The sequence below is a fragment of the Gallus gallus genome, chromosome 4, assembly GCF_016699485.2.
Source record: "Gallus gallus isolate bGalGal1 chromosome 4, bGalGal1.mat.broiler.GRCg7b, whole genome shotgun sequence".
In the NCBI taxonomy this organism is placed as follows: domain Eukaryota; kingdom Metazoa; phylum Chordata; class Aves; order Galliformes; family Phasianidae; genus Gallus; species Gallus gallus.
Genome location: NC_052535.1, coordinates 17556427 through 17570685, shown reverse-complemented (window position 1 = coordinate 17570685; position 14259 = coordinate 17556427). Strand labels below are relative to the sequence as shown.

The 14259-nt window shown below is 45.5% G+C and overlaps 1 protein-coding gene across 1 annotated transcript in view; it reads left to right on the top strand.

Moving 5' to 3' along the window:
• The window catches only part of GPR50 (G protein-coupled receptor 50), a 29513-nt gene extending 15497 nt beyond the window's left edge, over positions 1-14016 (top strand). Inside the window, exon 2 of the mRNA NM_205361.2 lies at positions 9498-14016. Within this exon, the coding sequence (NP_990692.1) occupies positions 9498-10363 (866 nt within the window). The 3' untranslated portion in view covers positions 10364-14016. The remainder of the gene's footprint in view (positions 1-9497) is intronic.
• The last annotated feature ends 243 nt before the right edge of the window (positions 14017-14259 follow it).

Genomic DNA, 14259 nt, shown 5'->3' with positions numbered 1-14259 from the left:
TCTTTGTTTCATACTGATGTAGCTCCTTAGATACTTTGTCACTTTGGAGCTTGTTGATAAAAATGCGTCACTGGGGACAGCTAACAACATGGGATTTCAGCAATGAAAGGCAAAAATATCAGTGAATCCTGCTAAGCAGAGGAAATGGAGGGTTACAAATGATTATGAAGAGACAGGGAGACAGGAATTCGTATCTTACACTTGACAAATGACAGCTCTTTAAAAATGCTGTTTTTAGAAAAGGACAGCCTAGCAGTAAGGAAGAGGGCTTTTCAGAAGAGGCTGAGTGAGTGAGGTTTTTCTTTCAAAAAAATAGGAATCTTGACCATTTCTCTTGCCTTTGGAGAGAATGGCAGATGAAAGGGTGTCCTCTAAAGCTGACAGGAGTTGTAGCACTTCAGTAGCAGAAGGCACTGTGAAATCCCAGTGCTCTTCTCTGCTTTACCCTGCCTGGGGGAGCTGGCACGCTGTCTAGAGGTGCTGCTGTGTTCTTCCCTTGTTTCTAGGCTTGCTCAACCAGCACGTGATTAAAACCTCTATTTGCAGAGTGTTTGCAGAGTGTGGGATGGAAGGCTGCTTGGATTTGAGTAAGGGCAGTGGCCGTCATCTTCAGTGCTCCATCTTGTTGGTAATCTTTAGGATGAGAAGCTGTGCCTGCAGGGATGATCGTCTGACCTCTGGGGTTGCTTTCAGCTGTGTTTCAGGTGAGTTTCTTGACCATAGCCCAGCCCTGCGGGCACTGGAGGGGGAAGCAGTCTCCCCATCAGTGACTGGCTTAAATGCGGGGCTGGCATTTGAAGGCCTGCACATAGTCCTGTCTCTAAGCCTGTGATGGGAGTCATAAGGCAAAAGTTTCATGGTACCACTTTGAAGTATTCTAGTAGGGATGTTAAATAGTTTCAGAGAGAATAAATCCCTGTGATTTATTTCTTGCTGAGGAAACTTCAGTAGAGATAAAAAGAGAAGGGCAGAAGAGTTTAAGGAGACGCTTAAAAGCCCCATCGCTTGATGGTGATTATGCAACTCTAAAGTAGGTCTGCCCCCATCATTACAGGCAGGAAAGTAGGACTCAGGGTATTTCAGGATCAAGCAACCTCAGAGTTTCTCTGGTTCATGTCAATGGCTTTTTTTTTTCCCTAGAATCTTTTATTCTTTCTGGTGTTTGTTTGTTGGTTTTTGCTGAGGTCAAGATGTTGCTTGTATAAGAGCAGAATCCAGCAGTGCTCTTGTGCTAGAAGCTGTTGGTAGCAGAGGTGTTTGCTCAGCCCCGTTGGCTGTGCTCCATGAGTGCGAGATCTCCCATTTAGCATGCGTATTTCTGCCTGTGCATGTACCTACCTATTGAAAGAGGTTGTTCCAGTAATTTAAGTGTCATAGTCCCATAGAATCTTATCCTTATTCATCTAATTGGATGTTAGCCACTGCTAGACTTTCTGTTGTGATCAGTGTTGAAGCACATCCATTTAAGCCACATTCACATATGCTTATGTTAGAACAGGTTTAGTGTGGACTGCTTTCCTCTTTTATTATCTGAACACATTGCACCTCAGAGATGACTAAATGTCACAAGGCACTGGGAAAAAAAAAACAGAAGATGTCCTCTTGTAATTCAGTTGGGACTCCCCATTCCCAGGAGTTTCTCACATCATCAGTAGCTCTTTGTTGCCCATCCTCGACCCAGACTCAACTGAGTCCTGTAAGCCCTGTGGAATATCTAAAGCAAAGATTGCTGATGATCTGGGAAACATTGTTTTTGGACTCATTTCTGGGAAAAGTAAAAAGGTCCTCTAGGGCTTGCTATGTTGGGTTTTTTGTTGTTGTTGTTGGTTTTTTTTTTAGGTATTTTTTTCCAGTATCCTTATTATTATTAAATCAACTTGAATTGTTTCCACTGGATTTTGGCCAGTGCAATTGTATCAGAGTCCCTAAAGTGTTCCCAGGTGAAAGTAACTCCATTTTCAATGGGATTAGTAGCTAGTTGTGAATGAACAGAAGGTCTAGGAAATATTTTCTTTGACTTGCTGGTCTCCTCCTTACATGCACTGCTTCTCTCACAGTTCTCATAGTTGCGGTCAGGCCAGCAAAGAATGGGTTTGTCTTTCTCCATCTGTGATGCAGGCAGTGTTACTCCTCTCAGCAGACTCTGAAGGCTGGTTGAACAGTAATTGAGGTAGGACAAACTTTTTCTGTGCTGGGAAAGGAAACAGTTTTCTTTAGAATGACTGAGAATGAGAAAACCAGACAAGCTTTCTCCAGGCATTTAAGCCCATCTCAGCATGTCTGAGCTGAGGATGCTTGGAGCACAGATACTCTATTTTATCACGTGTACACAGTGTAACTCTGTTCTGTTATCTCAAGGTTTTCATTATTATTCCTCTAATTATTGATTTAGGCTTAGTCTTTTTATAAATTAATTTTATTTTATCTAGAGGTGCTGGAGCAGGTCCAAAGAAGGGCAACAAGGCTTGTGAAGGGCTTGGAGAGTATGTCCTTCAAGGAGAGACTGAAGGAACTGGGGCTGTTTAGTCTGGGGAAGAGCAGGCTGAGTGGAGACCTTATTGCTCTCTTCCAGTATCTGAAAGGTGCTTACATTGAGAGTGGGGTTGGTCTCTTCTCACTGGTGACAGGACGAGGGGAAATGGCCTCAAGTTGCGCCAGGGTAAGTTTAGGTTGGATATCAGGAAAACTTCTTTACAGAAAGGGTTGTTAAGCACTGGAATAGGCTCCCCAGGGAGGTGGTTGAATCACCATCCCTGAATGTGTTTAAAAACAGTTTGGATGTGGTGCTCAGGGACATGATTTAGCAGAGGGTTGTTAGAGTAGTTTGGTTAGGTTGTGGTTGGACTCGATGATCTTTAAGGTCTTTTCCAACCTGAGCGATTCTATGATTCTATGATTTATATGACAGCTGACTTATTTTGATGCTAGTCTCTTGTTCTTGCTGGACAGAGTGCTAGAGGCACAATGCTGTCAGGATCGGTATGTGTTAGAGGACTGTCCTGAGCCTCCGTTAGAAAGTGAGGTTGGATTCAGGGCAGCATTTTGTGTTGTACTGATCTGTGTGCAGGCTGAGCTTTTCCTCTGTTGTCTGAGTTAAGCTTTCTCATTCCTGGAGTTGGGTGCTGCACAATACTGTCTTATTTCAAGTGTGAGTCTCTAAAAAGGTGTTCGGGTGTATCTTGAAAAGGTCATCTGAATTTAATACTACAGCATCTCCTGAAGGCTGAAAGTATCTGGCACCAGAGAGCTGACCCCTTTTTAAAGTTCTAGAAGAGGAGGTAATTCAACTCATTTTATTCAGCTGAGAGTCAATGTCTACCTTTCATCTGCAACATACCAAGGGCAAATGTGCTGGTGTTTACAGTGCTTCCAATGTAATGGTAAGCAATGTAAGGAAAGATAGGAAATCCTGTGAACAGGGCTGATCTTCCATTTCCAGCCTATTTCCACAGACTGACAAGCTCGGATCTGGCTTTGAAGCTGGCCAAATGAAAGTTGTGAGTCTCTGGAGTGTAAACATTGCAAATGATTGCCCTTCACTGCACTCAATTAGAGCAGCTGAAGGCATGGCTCAGATATGTTTTTGACAGCAATACAGTTAAAGGTCATGACCTAAAAGTGTCTAAAATCCAGTCCTCCGCCTAGCAGCGTAAGCAATTCCTTTCTCTAGCTAGCAGACAAAATAATACATGGAGCAGAAAAAAAATTGAAGTGTGTGGGAGCTGGTCCTTTCTACTTCTGTGGTTACAGCGGAGTTTTCCCATCCTCCAGGAGCAAGGCTTCTGACCAAGCCAGAGGGCAAGGAGCTTCCTTGCAGCCATGGCCACTCGCTGGCAAGGTGGGCTCCAAGGCTTTCCAGTCATGGTGCCGAAGGGATCCTGGGCTGCCATACCCTCGCTCCTCCACAGATGTGGTCCTCCTGCAAGACAGGGCAGCACTAAGTGCTCACACCTTTCCTTGAGGTATGAATGGTACCAGCAATGGTACCAGCAAAACAGGTGATGGTACGTGCAGAGCTCACTGCTGCTCTCTGAGGTCAAAGTAGTGCAGAGAGAGCTCAAAGAACTTTTGCCAGGAAAAAGTTAAATTATCCTGCAGTGTTTTACCTTTGTCTAGGACCTTCACTGTGTCATTACATAGGATATTTCCACATTCTGTAACCTTACATCACAAGCATGCTGCATGCCCCTGGCTGTTCATTACCCTCAGTATCGCTTTATGCAGCACAGTCAGAATTTGAGAGTGGCTGGCAGCCCCACTGCCTTGTCTGCCCAGCTGCAGGAGACCACGCTTTGTGCCCTCCGGATCCCAGGGGAGCAGTGATGTGGGATAATTGATCAGATGCTTTTTTTCTTTCTCTTGTTTATTCCTGTCTTGGAACAGGCTTCCTAAATACCCAAATGAAATTCTCAAGTAGAATATATGGATTAATGAATTAAGCGGCAAGGTTTTTTCCTGTTGCCTGGTCCACGGGGAGGGTTTCTCAGATTTTCGCTTGGGCTCCCCTGTCAAACACTTTCGGTGTCAAAATGTCAGTCTGGACTTTATTTGCCATTTTGTTGCCATGTGTGCTATGCTCTCAGGGCAAGCTCCCCAAGCAGCCCAGAGCTTGTGTGGAGCAGCAGCATTGAGCACAGGCCCCCGCAGGAGGCTGAGCTGATGCTCTCTGAATCAGCGCTTACTTTGTGCCCCGCAGTCATCCTTAACAGCTCCTGATGCTGAAGATGCTCGTCAGTGAGGGCTGCGGGTCCAGAAGCCACAAACACCACAGTATTATGATCAGTCCAAAATCCAAAACAGCAGTATGTGACAACATGACCGAGAACACTCACTTCTATCTTCATATTGGAAAAATAACAAAGTTGTTCTGAAAAGGGTTTCTGTGAACCGCTGCTTTGTGCAGAACCCAGCGTGCACTCCATGTCTGCAGAATGGAGGTCGGTGTAGTACAAGCAAATGCACAGCAAGTGGCAGGTGAAAACAAGCACAAAAAGGAGGCTGTCACAGCTAATAGTCTTGTTGCATGCTGAATAAAGCTTTTAAGACTTTATCTATCTTGCTTGGGGCAAATGGTGCATTTTGCTTCTGTTTAGCAGTGAGGGTAAGCTTTCAAAGGTTAAATAGAGTAAGTGGTCATCAGAGGCTTGCTTTACAGTTCTGGCCTGTTAAATTGTTTATTGAACCCTATTATATGTATATATATCCCTCTGAAGATGATTTGGGTCTCAGTTCCAGTTTATCTCCTTCTGGACATGAGTCATAGAATCATTCACACTGGAAGAGACCATTGAAGATCACCCAGTCCAACCCCAGCCCACCCCACCACGTGCACTACCCACATCCCTCAGTGCCACATCTTCACGGTTCATGAACCCCTCCGGTGCATGTGTCTCCCTCACCTCCCTGGGTAGCCTGCTCATTATAAAAGCTTGGAAGTATAAAGGTTAAGATGCTTCTTATTGCAAGCTGCGAATAGAGAAGTGTCACCACAAACACACTGCTCACCCCAGCAAACTTCTAACGTTTTGTGTACCTTAGCACATTTTCTCAACACGTGCTCTTGCACCTGCTGCTCTCCAGCTGTCAGTCACTGCCTGCAGCTGGGCAGAAGTGCAGCGCCTGCAGCTGGGCAGAAGTGCGGCACCTGCTGTGGCTGCTGGGGAGAGCCCCGTGGCACCTGCGTCTGGCCCACTCCTGGGTCACCTCCTCCCTACAGGGCTGTGACCCCTCTGTTTGCTCAGCGATGCTCAGTTAATCTCCGTAGAAGAGTGATGTGTGTTTGTCTGGCAGTCAGGTGGTGGTCGGGCAGCCTGCCATCGGAAACCGGAAGCCTGCCATCGGAAACTTTCTTTGTGGTTGATTGGTTTGCAGAACTTGTTGCAGGACTTCCATATGTATGAAGGCTAGTGCCAGGCCCTGACAGTAAGTCCTCAGATAACCTGTGTGATCAGATAATGCCAGCAGAATGGGTTCCAGGAAGCTTCTGGGTACAGGAGCAGCAGCTGGAGTGAGCAGAAGCATGGGTGTGGGAGCATGGGAGTGAGGACTGGAGCTCACAAAGTGCTGGGGCAGAAGGCACTCTGGGATAATCTCCTTCTGCATTACCTGCACATGCTTATAACCTGCTCTGCTGCTGGGCCTCACGTTGTTCTGCGTTCCAGATAACCTGTGGATTACACTGTCAACTGCGTTGTACCTCTGTAGTCCATAGCCCTGCGCTGGACCTATGGCACGTGGAAAACTTCCAGCTTTCTCTGGAAATACGCTCAGCTCTGCACTGCCACTATGTGTGGGGCAGGCTGCTATCCATACCACTCGAGCTCTTCCTTGCGTGACTGTAGCAAGGGTGGAACACAGACACACAAACCAATTCATGCCACATAGAAGTTAAAAATATGGTGGAGAGTGTGAAAGGCAATGAGGACTTACAGTTGCATGCTTACAAAGAGAAAAAGACAGGTTAAGAATGCGTGTTACAGCAACAGATAATTTTGAGATAACGTCCTGCTGGTATTACTTGCTGGTATTACTCCTTTGTTTTCTGTTAGAAAAATATAAAAAATTCAGTAGTGAAATGTAAAAGATGATGAGTAGAGACTGTTTACCTTCCATAACAGCTGCACATTAGATGGCTTTGCATTCAGTGCTGAAGTTCACATTTTTTAAAATAATAAGCAGCTAATTTCCATATGTTGAAGGGCATGTTCTGCTTGGAGGGATGCAGTGTGCCCCCTCGTTGGAGTACTCAGTCATTAAAAATGTACTGATTGCCAGTATTGGCCAGCAAGGGGCTGCTGTATGGCTCTGATCTCCATGTTCACCTACCAGGAGAAAAATATGAAATGGACCATCTTGCCAAATAAAAGGGAAGATAAGTGTTTTTCTGCAAAATGGTGCCGAGTTAAGCGTTCTGACTTTATTTTCAGGTGGCTGACACCACGCCAGGGCAATTGCCTTCCTGCTGGTAGGAGGGCTGGGAGTGCAGGGAGCACAGAGCAGAGCCTGGCAGCTCTCCCATAAGAGGAGTTGGATATCTAGCCTTGTTCTGCATTACCTGGTTCAGAGCTGGGTGTTGCACATGGCTGCCTTTCAGCTCCAGGAAATGCCAAGGCTTGCAGTCCACAGTGTTCGGGAAAAACTTCCTGAGAGGAGGTTCTGGTGATGAGGACCCACTTTTGCTGAGGCGACGTGTTGGTGACTGCAGGAATGTAAGTTTTGCTGCAGAGTAGTGCTCCTTCTCTGGGTGCCTACATGAGCTCTAAGCCCAATTACAAACGGTTCTGCACTTAACATGAGGCAATAAGTAGAGCTAATTATGTAGGGATCAGGTTCAGCGATAGCATTTCAAAAAGCTCTAAGAGAGGTATGAAATCAGCAAAAAGCACAATGCTCAGGAAGGGCAGCTCCAGAAGTGGTGTGCTGTGTTAGGGCTGTGCATGTGAAATCTCTCCTGCTGAGATTTCAGCCCTTTGCCTGACCTGTGCTAATATTTGCTTTAAAATGATGCTTCGTGTCAGCTGTCTCAGTTCTGTGCCACCATGGGCTGTTCTCAAGTCTGGACTGTTTTCCAGCCGGTGTGAAGTGTGCTCTGCTGCCCGATGGGAGCTGTTGACTGGCGCTGATGGTTTTTGTTGGAAACAAACATAGCAGTGAGCCAACTGCATCCAATTTCCACCAGCCTTTGGGTATGCTTTCCAAATACCAAAGCCAGTGACCTATCTGAACTGAGCTCTCAGACAGCCACTTTGCATATACTACAGAAAAAAAAAAAAAGCCACTTTTTTTAAAATTCTTTTTTGTTGTTGTTGTTGTTGTTGAGATAATCTGGTAGACAGCAGGCTGTGAGGGTTTGTAGAGAGGGTGCTGCTGTGATTGGTGGGCTGGGGTGTTGCTAGCAACACGCAGGGGCATAGGTGTTAGCACCTTATATGTGTTAAACATATCCTCTACCCATACTCTAGTAATGTTTTCCTTCCTGCTACTGCAGACATACCCTGCAGGTAGTGATGTTTGGAAAATGGCTTTCCCTAGTGTGCTGTCCTCTCAGCATCGAGTTCCTCTGGAAATTGTGATTTGTCATCAGAAAGCTGCACTTTGGCAGATAATCCTTTCCAGCAGTACGGCTACTCCTGTCATTCTGCCAGTTCTCTAAAGACCTCACACTTCCTTTCTTAATGTGCTCCTCTGGTCTGACTGGCAAAATCAACAGAAAAGCTTTTTCCCTACCTAAAAATACACCAGACTCAGAAAACGAGCAGTAACCTCTGCAGCCATGGGGAGGAACAGCTCTTGGCTGCTTCTGCATCTCCTTGGCTTCCTCATGCCGACTCTGCTCAGCAGTGCCTGGGCTTGGCAAGCTGCAGGGCCCTGTTGCAGAGGTGACAGTGTGACTTGCACAAGAGCCTTGGCACGGTCTCTGCTCTTGTTTGCATCTGCTCAGCATGGATTCACAGGAGCCTGGCTTCTGGTCCCTTTGGAAGGATTATTTAATTTAGTTTCAAGAACAGTTTTCAAAATCTGAAGAGTTAATTCCAAACTTCTTGGTGGTGTGAAGGTGTCCTTTACTTCTGCAGGCGGTGCTTGAAGCTTTGCAGCCCTTCCCAGACTTTGGAAACCACTGTGGGAAGTCACAGGTTGCATAGGCTGTTGGCTCTCCGTGCAGTGCTGTTGGCAGATGTCTTGCTATGCAGTGTGCCAGTTTCAGTCCAGCAAGGGTTAAATTACTTCATGCCTGCACAGATTCTCTACTCTCCTGGTTTTAAAGCCTAAGTGGGCAACCTGCAGCACATACACCGCAGAGGTAGCTGACAGCAGCTTATTAATCATATTCCCTGCATAGGCCCTGACTGTGCAGGAGTGATTGACCTTTCCTATTGCTCTGAACAACTTAAAATATTAAAGGAACAGGAAGAAGTACCAGATAAGATAAGCACATAAAGGCTGACTGCACTGTCTCCTGGAACACAAGCTCCTCAGTATGAACACTGCAAAGTTGTGGTGAAAACTTAGATATTCATTTGCAAATGACCAGAAAAAAACCTCTCCTGTGCTACTGCTGTCAGTATAATGAACAAACCACTGAAAACTTAACCTTCCTGCTCCAGTTCTTTGGCCCATAATGAGTAGAGCTTCTGTGGAGTTGCGAATTGGACCAGATGGTCTCTAGAGGTCCCTTCCAACCTAAGTCATTCTGTGATTCTGTGAAGCGTCACTGTGTGATAATACAGAAAGTATCATGTTCTGTGTAGTATTTACAGTACTGAAGCTCTCTGCAGGACAGTGAGTGCTGTGTAGCTCTCTGGTGGCTGCTGCCGTGCCGGCCAATTAGCAAGGAGAGCAGTGTCTTATGAAACTTAGAGGAAATTTTATACAATTTCAGACTCCAAATGGTAGGTGGAGTGAAGGCTGCAAGCAGAGAGGCTGAAGAGGAGCTCTGAGCTGGAAGCTGTCTCTCAGATCCGTGCTAACCTCTCATGATCTCTTCTCCTTTTTCGTAGGCAACATCTTTGTCGTCAGCTTGTCTGTCGCAGACTTGGTAGTCGCGGTGTATCCGTATCCTCTAATCTTGAGTGCCATTTTCCATAATGGATGGACTATGGGAAACATTCACTGCCAGATAAGTGGGTTCCTGATGGGCTTAAGCGTCATTGGGTCAATTTTCAACATCACTGCAATTGCAATCAATCGCTACTGCTACATCTGCCACAGCCTTCGGTATGATAAGCTCTTCAACCTGAAGAACACCTGCTGCTATATCTGTCTGACGTGGACGCTCACGGTGGTGGCCATTGTGCCAAACTTCTTTGTTGGCTCCTTGCAGTATGACCCCCGGATTTACTCTTGCACCTTTGCCCAGACGGTGAGTACATCGTACACGATCACAGTGGTGGTTGTCCACTTCATTGTCCCACTGTCCATCGTGACTTTTTGCTACCTTCGGATCTGGATTTTGGTGATTCAAGTCAAACACCGGGTGAGACAAGACTGCAAGCAGAAGATCAGAGCTGCTGACATACGGAATTTCTTGACTATGTTTGTGGTTTTTGTCCTTTTTGCTGTGTGCTGGGGACCATTAAACTTTATCGGCCTTGCTGTTTCAATTAATCCTTCCAAAGTGCAGCCACACATTCCAGAGTGGCTTTTTGTCCTAAGCTATTTTATGGCCTATTTTAACAGCTGCCTCAATGCTGTGATCTATGGGCTGCTTAACCAGAATTTCCGAAAGGAGTACAAAAGGATACTGCTCATGCTTCGGACTCCCAGGCTGCTCTTCATCGATGTGTCCAAGGGTGGGACAGAAGGGCTGAAAAGCAAGCCATCCCCAGCTGTAACAAACAACAACCAAGCTGAAATACACTTATGAGTCAGAACAGCATTATTTATTCTAGGTTACACTTGTATATATAATATATAAGAGCCTTTCTGCCTGTGTATTTCACAGCTGATGTTGCTGGATCCCAAACAGCCACATCTTCTCATGCAAGGAAGGAGCCTGCAACCTTTCGTGCCCAACTTATCACCGTGACAGCATGGCTTTGAGTAATGGTTTCCAGAAGAGAAACGACTGACCTTTACCTTTTATTTTCCTATACCATCTTTCACCATGTGCCTAATTAATTGCTTTGGTTGCTTTTGCCACAAGCATGCCAATACCCTTGAAAAGAGAAGCACTCAGAGAGCATGGAAAAATGCATTTATATTTGAAATGCAAGTTGCAAAATTGCCATATATTACAAACCAGCATTTCCTTTCTCCCTCTGAATTCTCTTCTGTAGCTTAACATAACCTAAACAACAGCAGTCAAAGTGTAAACTGCATGACCTTCTCAGTTAGGTTAGTAATAGTATTCTCCAGCCGGCAGACTATGAGCACGTTGACTTCCACTGCATGTGCTCATTTTCCTTTTTCTTTTGTATTACAACTTAGTAGCTAGGCTGGACTAGATATGAGGCAAGCAGAAGCCAGACCTCCCGAGTGTCAGATGTGCTCATTTTAATTGAATCTCTACAGATATTAAGTACCCTTGCACTCTCCTTCCAGGCCATGAATAAGACTATAGCACATGACATAATCTAATTGCAGGAAGATACTTGGAGCTTGCTTCTAATTTAGGCAGTATCCTGCCAGTCATGGCCAGCATTCATTCCAAGTATCTCTCAGAAGTCCCTTCTGCGTTAACATCATACAGAAGATTAACATAGTGGAGTCCTAGCCATTCAATGCATGTGCAGGCTTTTAATAAAAGAAGAAAACGAGGTTCCGTTAATATTTACACTTGCAGACGAAGGCAAAAGGGTAAGAAAGTGTTGGTTTCAAACATCTCTCCTTTTACCCACCATATGGCATGAATTTGATGGGGAAAAAAGTGGGGTATTTTCTTCCATTTTATTCTTGTACAAAGTAGTGATTAATTTACAGGAGTTCAGAGGGGAAAACTTGTTAAGCATGTTCATGCATCTGTTTTCAGTTAAAGCCTGAACTCTGTTGTCTTTGTTGCTTTAATGATGTTCTGAGTGCTAAGGCCAGCATCACATTAGCAATAAGCATGGGGCAGAGATAAGGCTGTTTCTTTAATGGAGTGTGTGTAGGGAGGCTGGTTGCTGTCTTTAAATATGACTTCGTTTTTCCTTAGTTTCACTGCATATTCGTCTCCCTGTCGTTTTAAACGAGTAAATCGTGCTTTGAGACATTAAATCAATATAGAACTGCCCCAATGCAACTCTGTCCTCAGGCTAACAGGCCTGTCCTGGTGCTGGTGTACTGCAGCACAGCAGGAGCTGTGCAATGGGTGGGAGTAGGTCTGAGCCCCATGTGTGCAGCAAGGAGAGGGAGAAGCCTTCTCCTGGCCAAGGAGAGCCTTGTTAAGGCACTGACCGTAGACCAAAGCAGGACTGGTTCCCAGGGCTGAGCCTTGTAACACTGAGAGCCAGACTTTGTAGCAGTAGGCAAGTGCCTAGAGACGGAGGTAGGTAGGATTTACAGAAGACCCTGGGCAAACCAAGTGCCTAATCCTTAGCAAAGTTAAGCCATTTGTGCATCACTTGCTGAAAGTGTCTTGTTGCTGAACATCCCTCCTGCTGAATTATTTGAGGGAAGAGGAGTTCAAAGAAAATAAGCCTCTTTGTAGATCAGGCCAAGAAACACTGCAGAGTGCATTACTTTAGTGAGGTCTGCTGCAGTGTGAGTGGGTGTCCGCATTTGCAGGGTGCTCTGGCGCTTTGTGACATTTTCAGACTTGAACATCTTCACAGCTTTGGATAATTATTGTTTTAAAATGCACTGCAGCGAGCATCCCATAATAGGAATCAAGCTGAGTTCTGTTTTGGCCTCTTAATCTGCCTCTGCATGGCCAAATAAAGGTATATTGACCCTCAGAAATAATGCAGTCTGATTGCTTTACAGCAAAGCCAGTCTGAATGAATTCACACCATTCTGTGCAAACAAAGTCATTTCAAGTCAAACTTGGATAGGAAAAGCACCAAGGCGCCTGGAGCTGCAGGGAGTTTGTCCTGGCGCCCAGGGAAACGTTCGTGTGCCGTGACCAGTCCTCAGCCCAGTGTGCAATTGGCCAGCAGCATTAGTCAGAATCATGTTAGCAAATGATCTAACTGCTCAGTACCGACCCAAGCCTAAGGCACTCCTTTAAGGCAGTCATTTACTTTTACTAAAGGTTTGCCAAATGTCTCATAATCCCCCACAACTGGGGTTTCATCCTGTGGTTTGTTGTCTTTGTAGCTGAATGTTCAATGCAGGCCACATGGTGTTTTTTCTTTAAGCTTGGATTTGCGCTATTTCTTATTCAGGCTCAAAGGTAACAGCCAGTGAGCACTGAACCAAACTGAGTAAGCCAAAGAGCTCCCAGCAGGCAGGTGATGGATCCTCTGCTGGCGCCTCGTAGGACAAGGAGCACCACAGGCATCTCCTGGGAACTCACAGGGTTACTGCTGAAGTGAACTATGCAAAGTGATGGGGCCTCTGCTTCTCTCCTGCCATAGGTCTGAGCCCAGATCCTGTGCAGGGCTTGCAGGGACAGGCTGGGTGAGGTGGGTCCCTGCTGTCCCCAGCATGGGATCAGGTGCTGCAATGCGCTCCAGCGCTTTGACAGCACCAGGAGCTAACCCTGGCACAACCCAGTCAGGGCGCCGGGCTGTCCCAGCAGGAGGGTTCCGCCACCACGGATGGGTTCCTGAGCGAAGTCCTGCCAGGGGTGGGGGTCCTCAGTGCCCAGCGGACAAAGCAGGGAACGTGGCTTCAAACAGAAAACACTGTGCCATTTGCTAGCACTTTGATACAGAGACAGTACTTAGGATAGGATAGAGTAGATTTTTATACTGAGTTATTTTAAGACTGCCCAAGCAGCTCCTTATTTTCATGTTAAAAAATGGCTAACAGGGTACAGAGAGTTTATTTTGTTACCATTTGTTTACAGAAAAATTGAAGTGTTTCTTATACTGGGAATCCTGAGCAGAGTCTGTTTCCCTGTGAGAATCTAGCTTTCATCAAATTTGAGCTTTCAAGGAGATCCCACATTTTAACCAGTACTCTGCCAGTTCCACCTGTTGTATACCTGACCTTGAGTTTCAGAAATAGGGCTGACCTCTCCTAGGAACAGGATTTACATCACTTGCTCTGGATTTGGCGTGGTGGCGTTGAATAGAGCCTGGCCCCAGGTCCTGAAATTGCCACAGTGGACATGAACTCCCAGAGAGCCAGTATTGTCATGAAGGAAGATGAATCTCCTGCCACAAAGAAATACTTCGGCATGTTGGTAACAAATGTTGTTTAATCTATTTAAAAGGAATGTAACTGGTATATTTGTATATGAATATATATTGCATATGCTGTTTCCACTTTATCATTTGATTAAGAAATTTTCAATATACTTCCTACTGCAATTTTTTGTTCATAAAGTAGATTTGTTCCCTTTACCTGTTAAAGCTGTAATAAATTTCCCATTGGACCGTTTAATGATTTTTCTCCCCTTTGCAGTTATTTTTTAATAAATATTTGAAACAACACCTTGGGTTTTGTTGACTACCAGAAAGCAGATTGAGTTGACAATTATAATTGGTTCAAGTCAAGACTGAGTTCAGCTATACGTCATATCCAAGGGTTTTTCTTCCACCCACCTCAAGCAGGCAACTCAGTGCACTGCGGTTGTCCTCATCAGAAGGAAGCTCCCCACCCAGCCATTGGTCTCATCACTGTGTGTCCACCCAAGGCTCTCTGCCTTTCTTGTGCCCATCTTCTGTAGCTATC